The 24,616-nt window shown below is 40.1% G+C and overlaps 1 protein-coding gene across 5 annotated transcripts in view; it reads left to right on the forward strand.

The window, feature by feature from the left end:
• The window catches only part of NLN (neurolysin), a 94,450-nt gene that overhangs the window by 60,151 nt on the left and 9,683 nt on the right, over positions 1–24,616 (forward strand). For all 5 annotated transcript variants that reach the window (XM_038530728.1, XM_038530731.1, XM_038530730.1 and 2 more), the window contains 6 exons: positions 337–472; positions 1,476–1,842; positions 6,481–6,682; positions 19,031–19,217; positions 19,759–19,887; positions 21,138–21,274. In XM_038530728.1, coding sequence (XP_038386656.1) covers positions 337–472; positions 1,476–1,842; positions 6,481–6,682; positions 19,031–19,217; positions 19,759–19,887; positions 21,138–21,274 — 1,158 coding nt within the window. The remainder of the gene's footprint in view (positions 1–336; positions 473–1,475; positions 1,843–6,480; positions 6,683–19,030; positions 19,218–19,758; positions 19,888–21,137; positions 21,275–24,616) is intronic.

Consider the following 24,616-nt stretch of genomic DNA (forward strand, 5'->3'; position numbering starts at 1 on the left):
GTATCAATATTTGTTGCAGTCTTATCAATGAAATTAAATGTGGAATCACTGTAGTCCTTAATATTTTTCACTCTTAAGTTTATAATACCTAAAATTTTATTAAGACCTCATAGCAACCTCCTGAGGGTTAAAAAGTTGGTTATTTCAGAAATAAAACTCAATCATAGCTTTAAAAAAAAAAGTCCGTTAACACTGTAGTAATTTATTCAGAGGTGAGATGGTTTAAAAATACCTGACAGTTTTGCCAACCTAAAAATACATGTAATAACTCTCTTTTAATGCTTTGGATCCAATTAATGATGAATCTTTGTTTTTGTTGTTGTTGTTTACTACTAGGAAAATACCGTAATCCTGCAGCAGCTACTCCCACTGCGGGCCAGAGTAGCCAAACTCCTTGGCTATAGCACACATGCCGACTTTGTCCTTGAAATGAACACTGCAAAGAGTACCAGCCACGTAACAGCCTTTCTAGGTGGGGTCTTTTTATACTCAGTTGTATATTTCCATCTTTCTTTTTCTTTGATTATCTCACTGTATCCAGCTAAATGCATGGGCTCTTATGTATTTGTCCTCAATTTGTCACAAATATTTGTAAGATAAACATGTATTTGGCTCTGTTACAGGACATGGCAGTTTGGAAGTCAATCCTAGAGTGTAAAGGTGAAGACAACTGTCTGATAAGCCCTGTAAAGAGAAAGAAGGAAACTTAAGGGAGATACAGAGTGATACAATTCTGATTAGGCCTGTAAGAGAGTATGTGAATACAGGCCACAAGACGATAGCCCAGATGGAAATGTGCCCTTTTTAAATTAAAATAAGTTAGGGGGAAAAAAATAAAAAATAAATAAATAAAGTAAGTTAGGGAGAAAGCGAAATAGTCAAAATTAACCACGGTATATAAATTGTGGTATCCATCTAAAAAGTGGAATTGCTATATCCAAATAGACATTCTTTATAGGAAGGGATTGGTGATAAACAAAACCCATGGCTGTTCTTTAACTGCACTGAGCAGTTTTTAGTAATAGTGATCACAGGTTGCATCTGATTTATCTTCCCTGGCTTTTTGAGGAGCCTCATCTCATTGAAGAGTAATCATGTACATGAGATGGTTTCACTATTGTTTTGTTTCCTGAGTTATATAACATTCTGGAGTCAGAGTTCTCCGAGATAAACTTGAGCTTTGTTGACGGTATGAGGAAGTTGTGGCTTGATTTGGCTGGTGCTAAAAAAGAAAAACTAAAAAAAAAGGGGGGGGGAGGGCAAGGAGCCATGATAAATTACCCGAAGAGAACAGCAGTGCTGTCATAAGAGAGCCTGCTTTCCTTCCCTCGCTCTCTCCTTCCGCTCTTCCTTCCTCCCATTATGTGTATCAAGTACTACAAAGGAGAAAACACCGTGCTAAAACACTGGTATGTGTATAAATGTGCTTGCCCCCAAAAGCAATAAATCACTGGCTTTTCCCATTTCCCTCACAGATGACTTAAGCCAGAAATTAAAACCGTTGGGTGAGGCAGAGCGAGAATTTATTTTGAATTTGAAGAAAAAGGAATGTGAAGAGAGAGGTTTTGAATATGATGGGAAAATCAATGCCTGGGATCTCCATTACTACATGACTCAGACAGAAGAACTCAAGTACTCCATCGATCAAGAGAGCCTCAAGGAATACTTCCCAATTGAAGTGGTCACTGAAGGCTTGCTGAACATCTACCAGGAGTTGTTGGGGCTTTCATTCGAGCAGGTGGCAGATGCTCATGTGTGGCATAAAAGTGTGACACTTTACACTGTGAAGGACAAAGCCACAGGAGAAGTTTTGGGACAGTTCTACTTGGACCTCTATCCAAGGTACTGAGAATCCTATTGTTGGAAGGGACTGTAGGGATTCGATTCCTACCCAGGTTAGAACTCTTGTCTTCCAGAGTTCTCACGTGTGGTTCTTAGAAGTGAGAGTGAACATGTGGTCTCTGAAGCCAGAGTGTCTGGCTCTGTCACTTACCAGGCATCTTACTTAATAATGTTCCTGTGCCCCAGTTCCCTTACCTATATTATAGGTTTGATAAAATGTGAATATTAGTTCTACCTGCTTTGTAGGGTTATAAGGATGAAACAGTTAATGATGTGCAAGAACATTGATTAGAAGACGACTCTGCATATAGCAATTGCTTAGTAAGTGTTTGCAGCCATCATCATCATCATTACCATCATCATCTGGTTTGTGCACTGCACTTACTTCATTTAAAATTGGCCCCTTGGGACGCCTGGGTAACTCAGAGGTTGAGCGGCTGCCTTTGGCTCAGGGCGTGACCCCGAGATCCTGGATCGAGTCCCACATCCAGCTCCCCGCAGGGAGCCCGCTTCTCCTTCTGCCTGTGTCTCTGCCTCTCTCTGTGTGTCTCATGAATAAGTAAATAAAATCTTTAATAATAAACAAATAAATAAATTGGTCCCTAAAATATTTATTATTCAGGTAATCTGTTTGCCAGTACTCTTTAGTCTATGGGCACTTCCCTGAATTGGCTGAGAAGCAGCACAGTATAGTAGGAATAGCAAAATCTTTGTAGTCATTCACATGGAGTTGAGATGCTTAAGTGACTTAACCTCTTTGAGACTCTGTTTCTTCCTCTGTCGTTTGGGACTGGTAATCCCTTTATAGGATTACTTCATGCATTAGGCTATTTATGCATATCACCCAGGCTAGGTATTCAGTCAATGGTGAGAATTCAAAATATTATTGTCTCTGAAACATGTGGTAACTATGGACTCTGTTTCATCAGACATGAAAGGATTTGGATCACTTTCTCTCTAGGCTGCTTTCTAAAACAAAGCTAGGCTGTTACAATTACCAGTTCGTTTTACTAACTAGGCCAAAGGAAATTACAGTAACCCCCTACTTTTTGTAGTGCAAAAAGTTTTTAACCCACAGACTTTGGGTGACTTTAGGTAGTTGCTGGAAGGACACTGGCTAACTGTGTCATCCAGACAGTGGAGTCTTATCCCAATGTTTTTTGGACTTACTTTCACTTTTGATATAATCTAAAAATAAACCCTTGTCAAATGTAGACAAGTCTATTTTTAATAAGAATGTCAGCATAGAGTTTTAAGCCAAAAATTCTGTCCGGGGAAATCCTTCAGTCTTGGAGTGTTCTGTAACTGTCCCCAGGTTCTACTTCCAGGGTCAAAGATAGCAGTTCTTGCCACCTCCTGCCTGCTGTCTCCCTGCCAACATATAATTGGTTTCTTTTGTACTCTGAGATCTGGCCATTGCTACCAGCACTGATATGGGAATCAGAAGCTGATCTCTTGTGAAAGTAGTGACCTACTTAATGTTCACTTCCTGTCACTTCATAAAAGTGAGATGGAATAACTCATTTTCTCTACATGAGTCAAAAAATGATATTTGGAGTAGGCCTAAAAAAAAGTTACTTTATTTTTTTAATCACATTTCAATTTTTATTCATTGAATACTAAGATTCTCAAAACAAAAAAGCAAAACACTCTGGTTTTAACATAAGATGCTTGATACGGACCTTTTAAAATTTATTATTGTTTTTTTAATTTGCATTTATTTTATGCAGAATTTACACCTGGGCCATAAGTTTTTGTGTCTTTAGTTTCTTTTGGGATATCTTTTTTCTTCTGTGCAGCCTCTTCTGATTTAGGGACAATCTGCTCTCTTTCAGTAAGAATCATCTCAGTGTGGCAGAGAGAACTCAGGTATGGGTTACTCCGGCCACTACAGTGAAAAGTATGAGGGTGGGGTGCAGAGGGATTCCCCTTGGTCACCGGAGCCAGATTCACTACTGTTGTGACAGCAGCAGAGCAAGAAATGACATGATATCCCAGAGCATTTGATAGGAAAGAAAAAGAAAGATTAAATAAAGCTAGCTTCGGGGATCCCTGGGTGGCTCAGCGCTTTGGCACCTGCCTTTGGCCCAGGATGCGATCCTGGAGTCCCGGGATCAAGTCCCACGTCGGGCTCTCGGCATGGAGCCTGCTTCTCCCTCCTCCTGTGTCTCTGCCTCTCTCTCTCTCTATGTCTATCATAAATAAATAAATAAATAAATAAATAAATAAATAAATAAACAAACAAACAGATAAATAGATAAATAAATAAATAAATCTTTTAAAAAAATAATAAAGCTAGCTTCATAGCATAAAATGAATAATATACAGCAATGTCACTGGGGAGCTTTTGTTCACCAGAGAATCTACATTTAAACCTGTAAGTTACAGCATTACTCTCTGCATTTTTATTTTTTATTTATTTATTTTTAAAGATTTTATTTATTTATTCATGAGAGACACAGAGAGAGAGAGAGAGGCAGAGACACAGGCAGAGGGAGAAGCAGGCTCCCTGCAGGAAGCCCAGTGCACGACTCAATCCCGGGTCTCCAGGATCACTCCCTGGGCTGAAGGCAGACGCTCAACTGCTGAGCCACCCAGGCGTCCTATTCTCTGCATTTTTAAACATGTACAGTGGAGCACCTGGGTGGCTCAGTGGTTGAGCATCTGCCTTCAGCCCAGGGCCTGATGTTAGACAGACAAGGCTAACACAGTAGCACACATACTACTCTCAAATGAAGAACACACTTTTGGGGGAAAAATACACTCTTGACCCTCCATAGTGCACTAAGAGGTATAAAATAGAATAGTGGCACCTGGGTGGCTCAGTCAGTTAAGCATGTGCCTTCGGCTCAGATCATGATCCCAGGGTCCTGGGATCGAGCCCTGCATCAGGCTCTCTGCTCCACGGGGAGTCTGCTTCTCCCTCTCTGGCTCCCCCTGCTTGTGTTCTCATTCTCTCTGTCAAATATGTAAATAAACAAAGAGATAAATTCTTTAAAAAAAAAAAAGATTTATAGATCTGTTTACACATTTAGAAGTAACTACGTGGAATTATTCTATTGAACCACCAGAATCTGGGCTGGCTGAAAATCATATCACATTCAGCATATAGTTTCTGGTGTTCACATTCATGGGGCCTGTCCCCTCCTCATCTGTCCCCTTCCTTCCCATGTCCCTGCTCAGTGCTGACATAGCCTGTTCAGTAGGTCTCATTTGCAGGTCTGGGCCCACACTACGTTCCTGTCCTTCCTTCAGAAGGAGAGGATTTTTTTCTCTTCTCTTTCCCTTGGCTTTGGGTTTTTACCAGTGCTTTTAGGGCAGCAGAGTTTGTGCGCTTCCTCCCAGAAGCGAGGCAGCGCTTCATTCCTTTACCCAGGCAGCTACTCCCTCTCCAGGCCTGCGTGGACTGATGCTCTATCAGGGTATTCCCTGGCCACCATCTTTTTGTGTGTCCCTGGCCAGATTCAGGGAGAAGACCCTGCAAACAGAGGCAGAGTGTCCTTATCTGTAGTTCACAGAGGCTCCCTGTTTTCACTGGTCCACCACAGCCTTTGACAATTTGTTAAAAGACTTTTCTTACTGGTTTCTGCAGGATTTGCCCCAGGTATAAAAAAAAAAAAAAAAAAAAATGCTTGCTTCCTCACTTCCTCTCTCCTTGGAGGCATCTGTCTTGGATGGTCAGTTGAATGCCTTCCAGTTAGTGATGAATTCAGAAAAAGTTGTGATTTGGAGATTGTGAAACACATTGTGATGGTTGTGTGGATAGGAACATTGCCCTTTCTAGCATTATACCATTATAGGAAGCTGGAAAAGGCTAATTTTTTTTTTAACTTGAAGAACAGTTAAAGAACAGCAGGGAAAACAGACTAATAAGGAGTCAGCAAGAAAAGATAATACAAAAAAATTTTATATATTAATCAAAACAAACTAAAAGTTCTACCCCAAACCTGAATGTACTGTTAGTCTTCTGGCCAAAAAAAGAAAAGGAAGAAGGAAACCTACTTGTGGAATAAAGTCTAACTGCACATTGCTTTTGGAGAGACCATCACTGATACCCCATTGTCCATGAATAGACAACTTTATAGTGTAATTTATGCTTTTTCCCAAGCTAACTAAAAGCATTCTGTTTCAGAAAGGCCTGACTAGTTTATAAAAGGAGCTCATTTAATTGTGAATGCTGATTCTTCCTTCCTTGAATAAAAGGAACAACCTTCTTGTCCAGTATTTGGTTTTCTGTCAATTGTAATTTTAAGAAAAAACTGCCTCGTAAATCAAACTCTATCTTTTATCTCAAGTTTGCATTAACACAATTTAGTGTTTAGTGACCCTGTCCTTGGAGAAGAAAAGCAAGATTCCATTAAACATTGAGCTCTGTACTGGGTGTGGTATATACTCTTAATTCTTACATTAAGATTTTTCAGCAAAAGAAACCTTGGAGATAGAACTCATGTGAAGCGATAGTAGAGTTTTTGTTTGCTTAGTTCTGGTTTATCCATTTTGATAAAATGTTGACCTACTTTCTAAGTGTGGATTACATCCCTCTGGTATCCAGTAAGACTTTGTGTCTGAGAGAGGTCCCAGCAATGTTGTTGCTAGAGAAGAGTTCTCATATCTCACCCATGATGCTCTGGTTCCCAGGGAAGGAAAGTACAACCACGCAGCCTGCTTTGGTCTCCAGCCTGGCTGCCTCCTGCCTGATGGGAGCCGCATGATGTCCGTGGCTGCCCTTGTGGTGAACTTCTCGCAGCCAACAGCAGCTCGTCCCTCTCTCCTGAGGCATGATGAGGTGCGGACTTACTTCCACGAATTTGGTCATGTCATGCATCAGATTTGTGCACAGGTGAGTGATTTTTTTTTTTCTTTTAATAGTAAACCTACTGTTTTTCCGACTTTTATTTTTTCTGCTGCTGTTCGATTCCTCCCCTTAACATGTTTTTTCAGAATCTGAACATGCTCACGAATCTCCTAGGCCTTCTGTAGAAAAACATAAAAGTTTTCTTATTGTGTCCTCAAATGTACTGTGTTTTTTACTCAGAGGTTAACCCACTGGTAAAGGATCTTCATTGAATACCACCCAATGGAAAAAGATTATCATTAAGGGTTACAGATAACTCTGGGTTTTTTTACTTTTAATTATCTTCTTCTCCATAGGGATTTGGTGTAAGCCTCACAGATAAACTGAGCTGTAATCTCTTTTCTTCCACTTATTAATGCTTTGTTTAGTTTGGTGATTTTCAACTGTCTCAGACTCTACTCCTTTTTTAATAATAAATACATTGAAACACCTCCCACTACTAGCCTCAAATTAAAATCATAGATAACGTAGTATAACCATGTGGAGAACTTGCCAAAAAGGGCGTGTGTGTGTGTGTGCGGTGGCTTGCAACTGATTCCTCTATTTCTGAAAATGAACATTTTTTTCTCAACTTAGTAATACAATTCAGTAAACTAGGCCCACCGTATTCTAGGATAAACCATATGAACTTGTTAATATTTCACTGTTATCTGACTCATGAAAACACCGAGTTAGAAACAGTTTATTTATTTTTTTAAAGATTTTATTTATTTATTCATAGAGACAGAGAGAGAGAGAGAGAGGCAGAGACACAGGCTGAGGGAGAAGCAGGCATCATACAGAGAGCCTGACGTGGGACTCGATTCAGGGTCTCCAGGATCACGCCCTGGGCGGCAGGCGGCACTAAACTGCTGCGCCACCAGGGCTGCCCTAGAAACAGTTTAATAAACAGTTTAGAAAACTGATATTAGAGATACCTGGGTGGTTCAGTGGTTGAGCATCTGCCTTCAGCCCAGGGCGTGATCCCAGGGTCCTGGGATCAAGTCCCACATCAGGATCCCTGCGTGGAGCCTGTTTCTCCCTCTGCCTGTGTCTCTGCCTCTCTCGTGTCTCTAGTGAATAAAAGAAAGAAAGAAAAAAAGAAGAAAGAAAGAAAGAAAGAAAGAAAGAAAACGAAGAAAAAGGACAGGACGGGAGGACGTGAAGGAAGTACGACATACGCGGACTATTCCAACCACTCGCCCCCCCCCCTCCGCCCCAATCACTCCGCAGACCATCACCCCCACAAACGCCACGCCCCAACCTCACCCCCAAACACTATGCTGCCCTGCTTTAGGCCTTCTGCCTCCATACGGCTTCTCATTCTGTTCGTTTCCTAAGGTCCTTAATCCTGCACTTCCCTCCCCTCCCTTCTCCTTCCTTTCCTTATCCTTTCCCACTTCCTCCCCCACCCTCTTCTTTCTGGAGGATGCCGAAGGAAGGAAGGAAACTGATATTAAAAGAAATGGAGGAACATATTTCCAAATTTGAAATTTCTATGCATCTCTAAAGGCAAAGTTTTTAAGAAGAAGCTTTTTATTAGAACAGTTTTCAATTTACAGAAAAGGTGCAAGGACAGAACAAAAATTGCCCATGTAACCCTCCCCGTTTCCTCTACTCCTAACATCTAATACTACCATAGTACATTGGTCATAACCATGAAGCCAGTGTTGCTACAGTACTCCTAACTACACCCAGCACTTTTTAGATTTTACTCATTTTTCCCAACAGCCGTTCTCCACACAGAATTTTTTTTTCACAGAAAATTTTGTAGTTGATATATTGTCCTCCTTGAACATAAAACAAATACATTTTTATGTTTTCCAGATAGTTAGGCCTGGGCATGGCTCCATAGTAAGATATAATGAAGTCTTCATTATGAATAACCCTGAACCTAATAACAAAAACTACAGACTGATAAATGCGGTTTGTGTTGTAAACTCAAGCCCTAGAATGATATTGCCAAGTGTCTTGGTTCAGGTTGCTGTAGCAGAATATCTTAGCCTGGGTGGCTTATTAGCAATGAAAACTTCTTTCTCACAGAGGCTAAAAGTTCCAGGATCAAGGAAGGTGCTGGCAGATTTGGTATCCGGTAAGAACCTGCTTTCTGGTTCACAGATGGTGCCTTCTCACCATGTTGTCACGTGATAGAAAGGTTGGGGGTCTCCCTGGGTTTTCTCTTACAAGGACGCTGATCCCATTCATGCAAGTTCTACCTTCACGACCTAATTACCTCCCAAAGGCCTTGCCTCCTACCATCACATTGGGGATTAGGTTTCAACATATGAACTCGGGGGAACAAAGACATTCCATATTGGTCAATAGCACCAGTGGTGACTTGATTTTCCAAAATGGTGAACATTTTTTTGGGAAACTTACAAAAAGCAGTCTTGCTTTGATTTACCTAGTTGATCTCAATAGTTCAGTCCTGGAAATTAAAGGTAGGTACAAAATACTTTACAGAAATATGTGCAATGGAGTTAGTTTCTGGGCTTGCTTAATTAAGATTTTTCACTTATGTAAATGTCCAGTAGGACATATGAATGGCATGTAGCATATGGGACAATTGTTTTTTGTCCGCACATATGCAGTTGGTCCTGGACATCTAGCATCCCCGGCCCTCAGAATAGCTCCCAAGTCATTATAATAACCAAAGATGTATCCACTCAGTTCCAAAACAATACTGTCACTATTGTTTAAAAAAAACCTGTTTAGTTCTTTTAACAATTTATCTTTACATTCTGATTTTTCCATGTTTAGTTCAAAAAAATAGGGAAATAAGATATGAATCTGTTCAAATAAGTCCTCATACACCAATGTAGCCAGTTCTATCCTGTATTTAATCCAAGGAAAAGAAATCTTTCAGAATAACCCAAATTTTCTTTCTGACATAATTTTAAAGTACTTTCACAGCTATCAGGTTCCTGCAGTATTTATTTTCAATCAGTGTCCATTCTGTAGCTGTTTCCTTTAATTAAGATAAGTCTAATTTCCATTTCCTTTTTTAAAAAATATTTTTATGAGTAATTTAGAAAAGTCAGATACCTTTTTGAATTTCAGACTTATGGAATATTACTTAGGTTGTCCAAGATCCAGTTATATATTTGTACATACATAAACCATAGCTTGTTTTTAGAATAGTGGATCTTAACTCTTTTGGGTATGAGGATTCTATGAAAATCTGATTTTAAGCTGTGGATGCCTCTTCTAGGAAAATGTACATACAACTCATATACTCAGATTTTTACATAACATTCCAAAGGGCTCACAGATTCCTTGAAGCCCAGACCATAATGAATTCCAAGTTAAGAACTCCTGGGTTATAGCAGTTTCCTCCTTATTTGTATATTGATTAGCAACTAATGATTTCACAAAGGAATAACTTGGCGTCTTAATCACATTTATTAAAGTAATAGTGATTCTTGAGTGGATTTTCAGTGCTCTTCATGTGTGTTCTTGTTTTCAGACATAGTCCTCTTAGAACCTGAGTATTATATGCTTACCATGTGCTCATAATGCATTTCTCTACCACTCTGTTATTCTCATGATCTCTTATGTTATTTTTGATCCTTTGAGATAGTCACTTTTAATGCTGGAAAATAATGTTCCTGGTTCCTAAATTTATTATTTTAGAGCTCTTTGACTCTTAACTGAAATATATGTATGTTTATGTGTGTGTGTGTGTACGTATATATATAAACTGTATAAATGTATAATATATACATGAATCAGTATATATAGTGATACACTGATGACAGTATCATGATGATGATAGTGTTTGTATATGGTGTCTCTATTGAAACACTGGACTACCTTCAATTCTTACAGAGTTTGCCTAACTTCCTTCATGAACACAGAATGTGTCATATAACTAAATAGTGTGTAGTACAATCCCTTGATTGGTCATCTCATGAGATCATCTTTGAAAAATCTCTATTAATTCTTTCATATGTATGTAATGCTTTAAGAACTTTTAAAGATATAAATGTTGAATTACTATGTTGTACACCTGAAATTAATATAATGTATGTCTACTATAGGTCAATTAAAAAATTTTTTAAAGAATTTTTTTTAAAGATTTTATTTATTTATTCATGAGAGACACAGAGAGAGAGAGGCGCAGAGACACAGGCAGAGGGAGAAGCAGGGTCCATGCAGGAAGCCCAATGTGGGACTCGATCCCGGGTCTCCAGGATCACACTCTGGGCCAAAGGCAGGGTCAAACCACTGAGCCACCGGGACCACCCAAAAGAACTTTTAAGTTAATTGTATATGGAACCAATAATCAGTACTTTTGTCTCAAAAGTAATAGGCACAGAACCACCTCCTTGCAGCCTTATAATAATTTCAAAATCTTTTGTATTAACGTAACCTGGGTGGTAGTGAATAAGGAGTTTTAATAGCTTCTATGTTTAGTAACACTTCTGACTTCTCTGAGAAATACATAGTGAATTTAAAATTTGCCGTGTGGGAGCACCTGGGTGGCTCAGTCAGTTAAGTCGACTCTAGGTTTTGGCTCAGGTTAATGATCTGAGGGTTGTTGATCGAGCCCCACATCAGGCTCCGTGTTGGGCAAGAAACCTGCTTAAGATTCTCTCTCTCTCTCTCTCTCTGTCAAAAAAAAAAATTCTCTCTCTTCCTCTCCTTCTCTCTCTCTCTAATTTAAACAAATAATAATAATTTTGCTGTACACATCCACTAGATTGATTTTAAGATATGGCAGCTCAGTGTTTGGGTCCTCCACTTTGGCATTGTGCAAGTTTGATGACCTGAAGAGCTCGTTGGAGCTTGTCATAGTAATATTTAAATGTGACTGCAGGAACATCCAGTTTGCAAACATGAATGTGCACTAGTTCAATATGTCTCCTATTTCATCATTCAGGAGATGAGTTTCTCTTATATTTTCTTGTGTTAGTACTATGGGGTATATAATTTTGAAGATAACAATCAAGAGATGGCATCTCTGGTATCTCTTCCTGTTTCTTGGCTTTATTGTGGTTTGGGCTCTCAGTAATCACTGGCCTTTTGAACTAGGTAGGCTAGAAAAGAAAAGTAATTCTTCTTAACAGCTGCCATAATGATGTCATTGGTCTGCACATTGGGAGTAATGAGTTTTAGACTGTTAGAGATCATTATTGTAAAGCAACATAGGGGGCACCTGGGTAGCAAAGCATCCAACTCTTGATTTTGGCTCAGATGGTGATCTCATGGTCATGAGATCAGATCCTCATCAGACCCTCACTTGGCTCAGAGTGGAGGCTACTTGAGATTCTCTCCCCCTCTGCCTCCTACTCCTGTGTGTGTGTTGTGCTTGCTTGCTCTCTCTCTCTCTCTCTCCCCTCCCCCAATCTCTAAAAAATAAAATAAATAAGTCTTAAAGCATCATAGAATCACAATAAAGCCTTATCAATTAAAAGTGAGAAGGATGGAAGGGCAGAAAAACTTCAAATTTTGTAATTCCAAATAATGTTTTAATTTGGTCAAAAGACTAATAGAGAGCCTCTTGTCTTGTAAATAAACCCTGTGGGGCAGAGGCCAGGCAGGCACCCTAGTGTTAGGATAAGAACACTGCCTTAGGGGTGCCTGGAGGGCTCAGTCAGTTGAGCGTCCAACTCTTGGTTTCATCTCAGGTCCTGATTTTTGGGTCGTGAGATCAAGTCCCAGCGTGGGGCTCTGTGCTTGGGAGGGAGGTTACTTGGGATTCTCTCCCTACTCCGCCCCCCAGCTTGTACATACAAGTTCTCTCTCTCTCTCATAAATAAATCTTTTTTTAAAAAATCACTGTATTAAAAATCATCCAGGTACTTGAGAGCCTGACTATGTGACTGAGCAAGTTATTAAACCTTCTTGAGCCATTTCATTTTTCTTGTTCATAAATGAGGACAACAGTTCTCATACCTGTTTCCCTGGATGCCTGTAAGATTATTAATAATGTATGAAAGGTACTTGGGAAAGCATTAAGTACCATATGTATTTGAAGTATTGTAACTGTATTTACACATAATTCAAGCTTCGGGGATCACTACATAGCACACGTCATAATTTGAGAGAAGGAAAAAAGTGGCCACAAGGCAAAGTACCTTCGCTTCAGTTTAAGAAATTCACAAACACCTACCCTCAGTAGGTTTTTGGGTGAAGATCTTTGGAAGGTGATTAGAAACCATCTGATTTAGGGGTGCCTGGCTGGAATAGTGCTTAAGCCTCCAGCTCTTGTCTTCGGCTCACGCCGTAATCTCAGGTTCATGACAGGAGCCCTGCCTTAGGCTCCACACTCAGTGTGGAGTCTGTTTGGGACTCTCTCCCCATCTCCCTGCCCTTCCCGTTCATGTGCACTCTCTTTCTCTCACTCAAATGAGTAAGTCTGAGGGAGGGAGGAAGGATCAGGTTTGTGTTCGTCTTTCTGTTGTTTTAATGTTTTTTTTAAATTTTTTTTTTTTTTTTTTTTTTTTTTTTTTTATTTATGATAGTCACAGAGAGAGAGAGAGAGAGAGAGGCAGAGACACAGGCAGAGGGAGAAGCAGGCTCCATGCACCGGGAGCCTGATGTGGGATTCGATCCCGGGTCTCCAGGATCGCGCCCTGGGCCAAAGGCAGGCGCCAAACCGCTGCGCCACCCAGGGATCCCATTTAATGTTTATTGCCCATTTGGAAATTTGATTCCTGAAGCTAGAGCAGAATGAGCAGTTTCAAGTATTGCAATGGTGGGAAAAGAGTTGAAAAGAATATGGGTTTGTTTGATCTTTAGTATTAATACTGAAAAATAGATCCTTGAAGGAAGCCAAGGACAAGCACGATTAGACCAGCCAAGACCATACCTGGTTAGGCAAACTGGGCAGGCTAAGAACGATAATAGCAGCCAAGACTTAGTGAGCACTGACCATGTGCCAGACACTATAATCAGTGCCTCACATCCATTAATGAATTTTATCCTCACAGTATTCCCTGAATAAGGAATATGGCCTCTCCTATTAAACTGTTACCCACCCCCCCATTTCCAAGTAGAGAAAACAGAGATTCAAGAGGGTTGAATGGCTTGTCCCCGATCTGATGGTCATGCTCCTCACCAGTCTGCTACCTGTAACCACTGTTCTCAGTCCCCACCCTGGAGACAACAGTGCATCATGTGGCCAGAATTTGATCTCCCAAGTATGTATTCCTGTCTGATAGATCTTTTTCTCCTTAGCTTCTTAAATGACATTCTCTCTAAGTCAACCACAAGTAAGCATGTGTGGAATGAGTTTATCTAGTTCCACATTTCCCTCTGTATAAGGTGACCTTTCAGTGTTAGTCCTAAAGTACAGTAAACACTTATCAACAACTTTGTGGCCTCTGCTCCCTACCCCCAGCCCTGCACAGTTAGAGATTCCATCATTAGTATTAGAAGCGATGTCTTTCAGGATCCCATTTTTGTTATTCTATTTATTTGTTTTTGGTTTATTAAAGATTTTATATATTTGTTCACGAGAGACACACAGAGAGAGAGAGAGGCAGAGACACAGGCAGAGGGAGAAGCAGGCTCCCTGCGGGGAGCCTGATACGGGACTCAATCCCAGGACCCCAGGATCATGACCTGACCTGAAGGCAGACATTCAACCACTGAGCTACCCAGGTCTCTGTGTCACTGTATTTATTTGTGTGCTTATTTATATATATGAGTGTGTGTGTGTGTGTGTGTGTGTGTGTGTGTGTATAGAGAGAGACACATGTCTACAAAAGAAATGCTTAATGTCAGCTCAGGTCATGATCTGAGTGTCATGAGATCAAGCACCAGCCTCAGGCTCCATGGTGGGTGTAGAGCCTGCTTAAGTTCTCTCTCTTTCTCTCTGCCCCTCCCCACTATCCTACCATTGCCACCAGCCCCCCACCCAGCCCCCACTCACACATGTGTGCTCTTTCCCCTCTCTCTTAAAAAAAAAAAAAAAAAAGCAGTATTTAGGACCTCTACGGATTATGTCTTTTGAATCATGGTGGTGATACTGATCTGCTGAACTATAGGGCTGCTGTGAAGATTAATAAGCAAGTCAGCAAAGTATTATTCAGGGTATCTTTATTACTATTATTACTTCCATTGATGGGTAGGTGTATGTGAAGTTAAAAGTGTGAACCCTTAACCCTCTATTTGTGTCAGAGTCTGGGAAACAGTGGCACTTGTCTTTTTTTAATGGTTTGTTACATAAACTTCTGCACCATCCCTGGATTTAGGGGTAAGTCGCGCAGGTCAGGATCTGGAATGACTGTGAGGAAATCGGTAGGGGATCACCTCAGACAGCCAGAGTCCATTCTCCTGGGGCCTTTTCTTTTTCTAAACACAGTACACTTACGGATTTCAGCGACTGCTTTTCCTTTGAGCTGGAATTTGGTATCACGAACATAAAACTTTAGTTGCAACCCCTAAAAGCATCCAGCCACTTAATTAGAACAGTCATCCGTAAGACTTTGGTCTTTAAATACACCAGAAGCTCACAGACTTTTGAGCTTTAATTTATATAATTTTGTTCCAGCTCTTGCTGTGTTGTCTGAATTCTTTATAGCATCAAGTGATCTGTTGTAAAAATCTGTAATAGTGTGTATTTTAGGTATCCCGTTGTCTGTTTAAAAGGGTAATAATGAAAAATCTCATGGTTTTAACTAACATTCTTCCTCCCAAGAAATTAAAATCAAACAGAAATCTAAGTTTACATTGTCTTCTAGGCTTTTATTGTCAAAACATTTCTTGCGACGATAATGCTCTAAAACCTTTCGAAGTGTCACCTACAAAATGATTCGTTAATCGTGTTATTTTGTGTTCATTTCACGATGCTCTGCTTTATCTGGGAAGTATATTAACATCAATAGATACTATAGCCTATAAGCTACTATTTATTCGACACCTTCAAATTGTTCTTACTGAAAACCATATAAAGGGCTTTATAGGGCTCTTTGGAACGTGCGCTTTAAAACTAGGAGGTGGTGTTTGCTGACTGGTCAGCAGTGAGTAAATAATTCAGCAGCCGTGCTGTCCTGAGTGTCAGACCCCCAGCGGGCTACTAGATGCTAAGACTTGCTCAGGGTTCCTTTGTTGACTCATACAGTGGCTGACCATGGATGCCTTTCTTTTTAGAAGCAATTCAGTTGTTTGCTGGAAATAGAGCTTTTGAATTTCATAGGATCTTTGTCCTCCTCTTTTGAAAAATATTTAAATGATACTGCTCAAAGGGCACACAGAGAAACAGCGTGACTGACTTTCTGACTTTCGGGAAATTAGTAAGCAAGCCGTAGGGCTATTTTTAGCTTTTACTCCTTGCAAACATTTCCTTTTGTTCTTTAGGAGACATTGTTGATCTGTTCATTCATGTGCTATGCTTTCTCCCCCACCACCCGATGTCTTTGGACAGAATAAGCCTTCTCTTCTCTACTCTGAATGACATAACTGCGTTACTTTTTATTTTGTTCAGTTTTAACTCATGAGTTTCTCATTTGTTCATGTTTTTCTAGGTTCTGAAATACCACCAGCACCACCACCTCCAAACACACACACATTTTGTTGTTACTTGGGGCTGATTTGCACCCTTATCTGCAAATGCTGACTGAAAAATATTCACACAAGCAGAATATACAAAATGTACATTTTTGTCGAAATACCGCGGAGTGGTAGCTGATGGTATGATTTATTTGCCTTTATTTGGTCTGTTAGTACTTCTTTAAAAACTATAATCCTTAGAAAATCATGCAGTTACTCTTAACAGAATCCCAAGTGCAGGAGAGGTGCTTACAAAGGCCGACCTTCACAGCCAGGCTCATGTTTGATCCTTGAAACATCTTCCAGTATGTAGAGGAAGTAGGATTCCTAAGGAAGCACAATTGAAACCTCAGTTTTGCTCTTCTTATGAAGGCAAGTTTGATTGATATAAGACTTTTCTACTTTAGGGAAGCCTGGGAGTTTCAGTGGTTGAGCATCTGCCTCTGACCCAGGGCCTGATCCTAGAGTCCCGGAATCGAGTCCCACATCAGGCTCCCTGAAGGGAGCCTGCTTCTCCCTCTGCCTATGTCTCTTCCTCTCTTTCTCTCTGTGTCTCTCATGAATAAATAAATAAAATCTAAAAAAAAAAAAAAAAGATTTTTCTACTTTAGATAATATCTAGGATTTAGCCACTTTGTAATGTCATAATTTGACCTTTTATGTTTTTTATTTTTCTATAACATAGGCATTATAGCAATTGTGCTTAAAACCATGGGTTCTGGAATCAGACCACCTGGTTTCAAACCCTAGATCTCCTGTCAATCTCAGTATGTTTCAATTTCCTTATCTCCAAACAGAGATAACAGTATGTACTTCATATAATCATTTTAGAATTTGAATCAGATAATTCATATAAAGGGCCTAGCATAATGTCTGACGTGGTAAAGTCTCAATGGATTTCCACTGTTATGTTTATTGCATCAAAGTGTTTTATCTAAATGTAGGATGTTTGTTATTTTAGAAGATACCAGAAAGAGGCAAAATATTCAGTTTTCTGGAACCCTTGCCTCTTCCCTATAAGAATTTTTTTTTTTTTAGGATGTCCTCAAACACAGGTGGCCTAATTCCAGCGCCTAGTGAATTTCCTTCCCTTTGGCCCTGCAGTATTTGCAGCTCCTCATATCTAGAATCAGCGCAATTATAATAGGAAGTCAAGCAAAACATTTTTTTGCATAAAGAGAGGAAGGCAGAATGTGAAATGGCGTTGACATCTGCGCTTCTGCCCTGGGCCAAAAGCAGAATCAGTTCTTTGCTGCTGATTCGGCATCCCATCTGCCGCCTCCCCCAGCACTTAAGCCCTTCTTCTTTTCCTTTCCCTGCAGAACCCCGGGGATGATGAAGTCAGGGAGGGACTGAGGAGGGAAACAGGACAGAGAGGTTCAGGGAAAGACAACACAGTGATAACCCCCATTCTGCAGGCGACCCAGTTGTTTTCATGCTAACTCTCCTCTGCCCGTGTCAGTTTTACTGAAGTTCTGTGGATGGTGTGCAGGTTCCCCTCTTTCTGATCAAGAGCTTTCCTGACATATGTTTCAATAGTTCACTAAACTTCACTTTTTTTTTTCTTTCAGATTTTATTTATTTATTTGAAAGAGAGAGAGAGAGAGCGCTCCCCCCAAGCAGGGGGAGCAATATAGGGAGAGGAGAAGCCGACTGCCTGAGCAGCTGAGCAGGATCCTGGGATCACGACCTGAACCAAAGGCAGACCCTTAACCACTGAGCCACCCAGGCATTCCTAAACTTCCCTTTAAAAAAAAAAAAAAAAAATTAACTCTTAGCCTATACCCTCAGAATAAGTCCTTTATTTTTATAAGGGATGCTTTAACTTCTGAGTATATATTTTGTCCAGGAAACTATAGCTGCATTTCACTGCCCCCACTTGCCAGCTGACCCACAGCTCTAACTCCTGCTGAAATGGCTTCTTGTGTTAAGGCAACCTCTTCTATCCTGAGAGGTACAACTAGGCTTTCTACAACACTATTACCTTAGAAATCACTTATTTAAAGTTTAGAACACAAAACATAACACACATGGAAAGGATATCTGTCTGCAATGTTGTAATTTAACTCTGATTTTGATGAAAACTTGAGGAGTTAAATAATGGAGTGATGAGTGCCCCAGAAATGGACTTATCGAATAAATAAAAGGAAGCAAACGGAAAAGAGAAGTAGGGGGAAATTGTCGTAAATATATTCATTTTCAATGGAAAATTTTTAAAATCTTTTTACTTCCAAAGCTTAAGGCTAGTTTTAACTCAGACTGATTTTTTTTTCAGTTATGTTTCCTGATGATTATTCCAAGTTTGTCTATGATTCAAAATATGAAATATTCATTTAAATGAACATAGAGTACTTGGAGGGTTATTTTTCAGGCTGCTTGGCTACTGTGTTTTGTTTTCATTTGAATTTGAAGTTATCCTAACCCTTTATTCAAAGAGGCAGGTGACTCTGATTCTGTCCTGAGTTTTAGAGATTCCTTTTTTTTCTTTTAAGATTTGACAGAGAGAATGCATAAGCAGGGGGAACAGCAGGCAAAAGGAAAGGGAGAAGTAGGCTCCCTGCTAAGCAAGGAGCCCGGCATGGGGCTCAATCCCAGGACCCTGGGATCATGACCTGAACTGAAGGCAGGCATTTAACCGACTGAGCCACCCAGACACCTCCCCTTTTTTCTAATAATTATTTAAGTAATCTCTCTACCCTCTTTGGGGCTCAAACTTACAATCCCAAGATCAAGAGTCACATGCTCTACCAACTGAGCCAGCCAGGTGCCCAGCTCTTAGAGTCCTAATTATAATGCATCACATAAGTAGTTTTCATTCAGTGCTTAAATAAAAAGACCTCTGTGTTCACTTTCTAGACTGATTTTGCACGATTTAGCGGAACAAATGTGGAAACCGACTTTGTAGAGGTGCCATCACAAATGCTTGAGAACTGGGTATGGGACATGGATTCCCTCCGAAGATTGTCAAAACATTATAAAGATGGAAGCCCTATCATGGATGATCTGCTTGAAAAGCTTGTTGATTCCAGACTGGTCAACACAGGTATGACTTGTAATTTTAGAAAAGGAAAATTTGGGGATCCCTGAGTGGCGCAGCGGTTTGGTGCCTGCCTTTGGCCCAGGGCGCGATCCTGGAGAGCCGGGATCGAATCCCACGTCCGGCTCCTGGTGCATGGAGCCTGCTTCTCCCTCTGCCTGTGTCTCTGCCTCTCTCTCTCTCTCTCTCTCTCTGTGACTACCATAAATAAATAAAAATTAAAAAAATAAAAATTTATAGAAAAGGAAAATTTGTTAGAATTGCTTAAGAGGGAATTGCCGACATGTTCTTCTATAGAACTTATTTCCCCTTTAATAATCCTAGTGCTCTTAAAGTGCTATTATGGGGGGGGGAGAAGACTGCTAAATATACAGGATTGTGCCCAAGAAAAAAAAATCTGTCTCCTTTTAAATCTTAAGTGAGTTACCTTGCTCCCACTCTGTAGTATGTACTACAGGCATCAGTTTTTGAAATCTTTGATCTTGTGATATTAGAACACATAGTTCTCTTTTCTCCAAAACATGCCCAAACATTCTTATGTTAATAGGTCTTCTGACCTTACGTCAGATTGTTTTGAGCAAAGTTGATCAGTCTCTCCATACCAACGCATCGCTGGACGCCGCAAGTGAATATGCCAAATACTGCACAGAGGTTTTAGGTGTTGCAGCCACCCCAGGTATGTGAGTACCAAGACTTGAATTCAATTTTTTCTGTTCCACACACGGTAAAGTCCTACAGCACTGCTAGGGAAGGCCGAGATTGTCAGGAAGTTTACCTCATGTAATTTGTTTCTGATTTCTATAATCAGGCAGTGACTTTCAGATAAGCTTACTATGTTCGTGTATGAGTTATCCTGTCCAAATATGCTTAAAGGAAAGGTGGCTCCAGCTTTCAGCATTTTAGTGTAATCATGCATGAGCAACTGGCCTCCACCCCAAAGCAGAGAAAGCCATTCACGTTTGGCAGCTCCCACCTGGCTCCTCCCTCCATATATGTACCAGGACTTCCCAGTGATTCCACTAAGAAATTGGCAGAAGGGGGCAGTTTTAGAGAGAAGCACAAACTTTGCTTCTGATTTTGGTTCTGAGATCAGTTAAGGCAGTTTTAACTAGCACTTTCTAACCCTATATTTATGATATTCATGTGTGTGGGTGGGTAGGTGCACACACGTGTGTTCACATTTATATATTTACATATTTTAAGCCAACAGGTAGTTTTTCGTGTACACATAGTTGGTAGGGTGATTTTTTTTTCTCTGTAAAAGTCGTTATTTAAATAAATCCGTCAACATTAATAGTGATGATAAAGATCAGAAGAGTTCATTGAGTCCATCCCAGATCCTCACTTACTTTTGCGATCTCTTTATAGCAGACCATACACAACTCTGTGCCTGAGGCCACTTTGACAAAATCCTTTTTAAAAGTAGCCCTAGAGGTAGATTGAGTTGGTAAAAATTTTTAGGTTTTTAAACCTAAACTTTTTTTAGGTTTTTAAATAATTCTTTTTCAGTAATTATGAACCTAAAATAAGCGCCGTTCTGACAAATTTTAGATATAAAGAGGTGTGACGAAGGGTAGGCTCTAATAGTAGAGTATCTGTAAGATACATATGCATCTAAGGGATAAGAAAGGACTGAGTAGTTCTGAAACACTGAGCTATCTGATGGGTGTGGACAAAGCCTCTGAAACTATTGTTAGGCATTCCAAAGCTTAAGGCCGAAACCTGCTCAAGGTTGAGTCATCATAGTAGAGAAGTTTGTAAACATCTTGGCCGAGGGCACATGTGAATCCATGGAGTACTACAGGTAGGATCCTGCTTGTCTCCTCTCCCCAGTGCCTGCACTCCCCCTAGGGAAACCTTAGGCAGCTGATAACCTGATAATTAACACTGGCCATCACATTGATTGAAATGTATCTTTCTTTAAAGGCACAAATATGCCAGCTACTTTTGGACATTTGGCAGGGGGATACGATGGCCAATATTATGGATACCTTTGGAGTGAAGTATTTTCCATGGACATGTTTTACAGCTGTTTTAAAAAAAAAGGAATAATGAATCCAGAGGTATTGTATTTTCTTTTCTCCTTTTTGTTAATTTTGCAATTGCCTCCCTCCCCTTTAATTCCTAGTGTAAAGTACTTATTACGTGTAGATTTTAGAATAAGAGATTCGGTAACAGCTTTCAACTTTAAAGTCTTGCATCTTTTCAAATCATACATCATTAAGTTGCAGTGCACAAGTGATTAACTCTAATTCTATAAGTTTAAAAAAAAACCTACTACATTTTCTTGCTTATTAACATTCCAATATATTGCATAATTAAAATTCAAAGCTTTGTTTATGCACTTGAGCATTTATAGCAGCTAGTTTTGACATGTGCTGAACCATGTTTTAGTTTTATAGGACGTTGGGAAAGAAAGGTAAACTCCTTCCTGATAGAAATGATCTACAAAGATTTTGATATTCTCTACACAGTTTCTTTATACATTTTCTGCGTGAGGTACCCTTTCTCTGTGGCTGGCCTACCCCACCTACTACATAGTCTGTAACCCAAATGCCTCTAAGTAATTCAAGCTGCTTTATTAACCTGAGCCATTCCTTTCTGTGTATAGTAAATTGACTGCCAGGTGGCTACCAGCCAAACCTTCCTGAGTTACAGGCCCCCAGTCTCCACTCTTGTTGAAGACTCAGCTGTCGGATTATTTCTAGGGCTGATGCATTTTCCAGTGTGCTTTCTATTCTGTTTGATTCAGAAATGAGAAGAACAAATTCTCAAAATCAGGCTCTCTGTACTTATTTTAGCTAACCAATTTGTTCCCTTAAACTTTGTTTCTGGATTGCATAGTGCTCCACACATAGATACTGAAATACATGGCTGTCGTTTAGACCACCATCCCCCCCCAAGCTCACCCCGCACCCCCGCCAAAACACTTTCAGGGCACTTATAGTCTATACACTAGCCTTTCTAATCACTCCATCTTCCATCCCACCCTACCCAGGCTCTTAGGTCACTGTAGGTCTCCTTCCATTCCCTAGCCCACCTATTACAATGGTCAACCACTGACTATTCTTATAAATACCTTGACTTCTGCATGACCTTCGGCTAAGTGCCCAGAGCCCTGGATTTCTCCACCAGCGCACTTGGAGATGGTGTCCTTGGGATTCACACTTTCTGGGGAAGATCATGTGACTCCATTAACATGCCCCACTACAAAGTCATGCTATCCAACCTGTCTGGACCCCCAGTGTTACTCTGCTGTCTTCCTCCACCTCCCTTATTGCGTTCCCCAGAGTCTCTTAATACCTCTTTCCTCTCCTCTAAGAAAAGTAAGGGCATCAAGACTGAGTACTTCATCTTTTTATTCTCTTTCTATACCTCAGTACTTATCTTCTTTCCTCCATTGTCTCAGCAATGTCTCTAATACCAAGCCTTACTGGTTTGCCATCTTGGGGGAAAAAAACGGGTAATTGCTACTGACTCTGATAACCCTGTTGCTACTATTCGGTTGTTCTTCCATTACAGCCTAATTTCTTGCTCTAAGAAACAGTCTTGGCCAACTTCTGTTACCTGGCTTTTTTTTTTTTGTAAGATTTTATTTATTTATTCATGAAAGACACAGAGAGAGGCAGAGACGCAGGCAGAGGGAGAAGCAGGCTCCCTGTGGGGAGCCCAATGTGGGACTCACTCCTAGGACCCCAGGATCATGACCTGAGCTGAAGGCAGATGCTCAACTACTGAGCCACCCAGGTGCCCCTGTTACCTGGCTTTTGCCTCTATCAACTAAACTGGAAATTACTCTCCAGTTAACCATTGATGAGCCATTGGCCAACTTCCAAAGGCCCTCACCTGCCATTTCTTTTTTTTTTTTAATTTCCTTCTTATTCCTCTTCTTGTTTATAGTCCTTTCCTTAGCCATCAAATCCCTTCCTTACTTCCCAGAAGACTCCTTGTGTGTTCCCATAGGTCTTTGCACCTTCACAAATTTTATTCATTCTGTTTTTTCCACCTAAAACGTGTGCCTTCCTTGTTTATGCCTCTTAAAAATTTTACCTTTCTTAAAGGCCCTACTCAAAAGGCTACTCACTTGTGAAATGTTCCAGATCATTTGAACCAAAAGTGGCCTTTCCATATTTTGAAGAGCAGAATGGATTTGGGCATGAGGGAAGGGCTTCAACAGCTTTTTTCTTATGTCTGGAGTGTTTAATACACAGAACAAAAAAAGTTGGGTCATAAAATATTTTGTACCATCGAATATAAATTTTTATTTTAAGATGTGTTTAGAAAAAGAGTACATCAAAATGTCCATTCTTAGCTTCAGGTAATGACTTTATGAGTGATTATTCAATATTTTTCTGTTTTTTTTATGGAGCTTTTTCTTATTTTTACATAAAGCATGCATTATTGTAGAAATCAGAAAACAATGATTAAAGAGATACAAGGTCTAGTTATATAAAGGTCAATTATGACCTGTTACTGGCTTTTACTAGTGGGTGAGGCTTCCTGGCATAAGTACTACAGTACCTTTTTCAATTACTCTCCCTCATCCACCTCCTCTGTGCTTCCACTCCCACAGCCACATCTCCAGTACCTTCCACTGTCACCTCTTCTCTTCCACCTATCAAGGTAACAGCCAAAGTACTGATCCCAGTGGACCACAAGGAACTTGCAAGTCCAGCAGATCAATCCCTGCCTTATGCTTCTATGTACTTCCTTTTATTCTCAAGCTTCACAGCTTGGTAGGCAGCCAGACTACTTTTAATTTAGAACAGGGACCTGGGTTGATCCTGGAGAAAGCAAAATTCCCAACAACTTGGAATTTTTGCCTTGTAATGTTAAAAACAGTTTTCAGTTTTGCTATAATTCTGGATATGACATCACTGTGTGTTACTCATTTTATGCCATGAAACTGACTTTATTTCATCCTTTCCTATCAAATACTCTGGGATATCATGTCATTTCTTGCTACGCTGCTGTCACAACAGTAGTGAATCTGGTTCCAGCAACTAAGGGGAATCCCTCCACACCCTACCTTCACACTATTCACTGCAGTGGCAGATACTAGAACAGCTTTTTAAATAGCCATTTTGTTCCATCTTACAGTGTACTGTTTGGTTTTGTTTGCTTTAATTTTTTTTTAATTTTTGCCAACGTTTGCTTTAAAGTGATACCTCCTTGGGGCCCTTATGTTGGCCTTCGGCTCCAATCATAATCCTAGGGTCCTGAGATCAAGCTCTACATCAGGCTCCTTGCTCTTCAGGGCTCCCTCTGCCCTGTCCCATCACTCGTGCTCTTTGTCTCTCTGTCTCAAATGAATAAGTAAAATCTTAAGAAAAAAATAAAAAAAGTAATACCTGATTTATAAAATTCAAATACCCACTTATTAAAAGTTAATACTTTGAGGCAGT

Source organism: Canis lupus, chromosome 2 (genome assembly GCF_011100685.1).
Source record: "Canis lupus familiaris isolate Mischka breed German Shepherd chromosome 2, alternate assembly UU_Cfam_GSD_1.0, whole genome shotgun sequence".
Taxonomy (NCBI): Eukaryota; Metazoa; Chordata; class Mammalia; order Carnivora; family Canidae; genus Canis; species Canis lupus.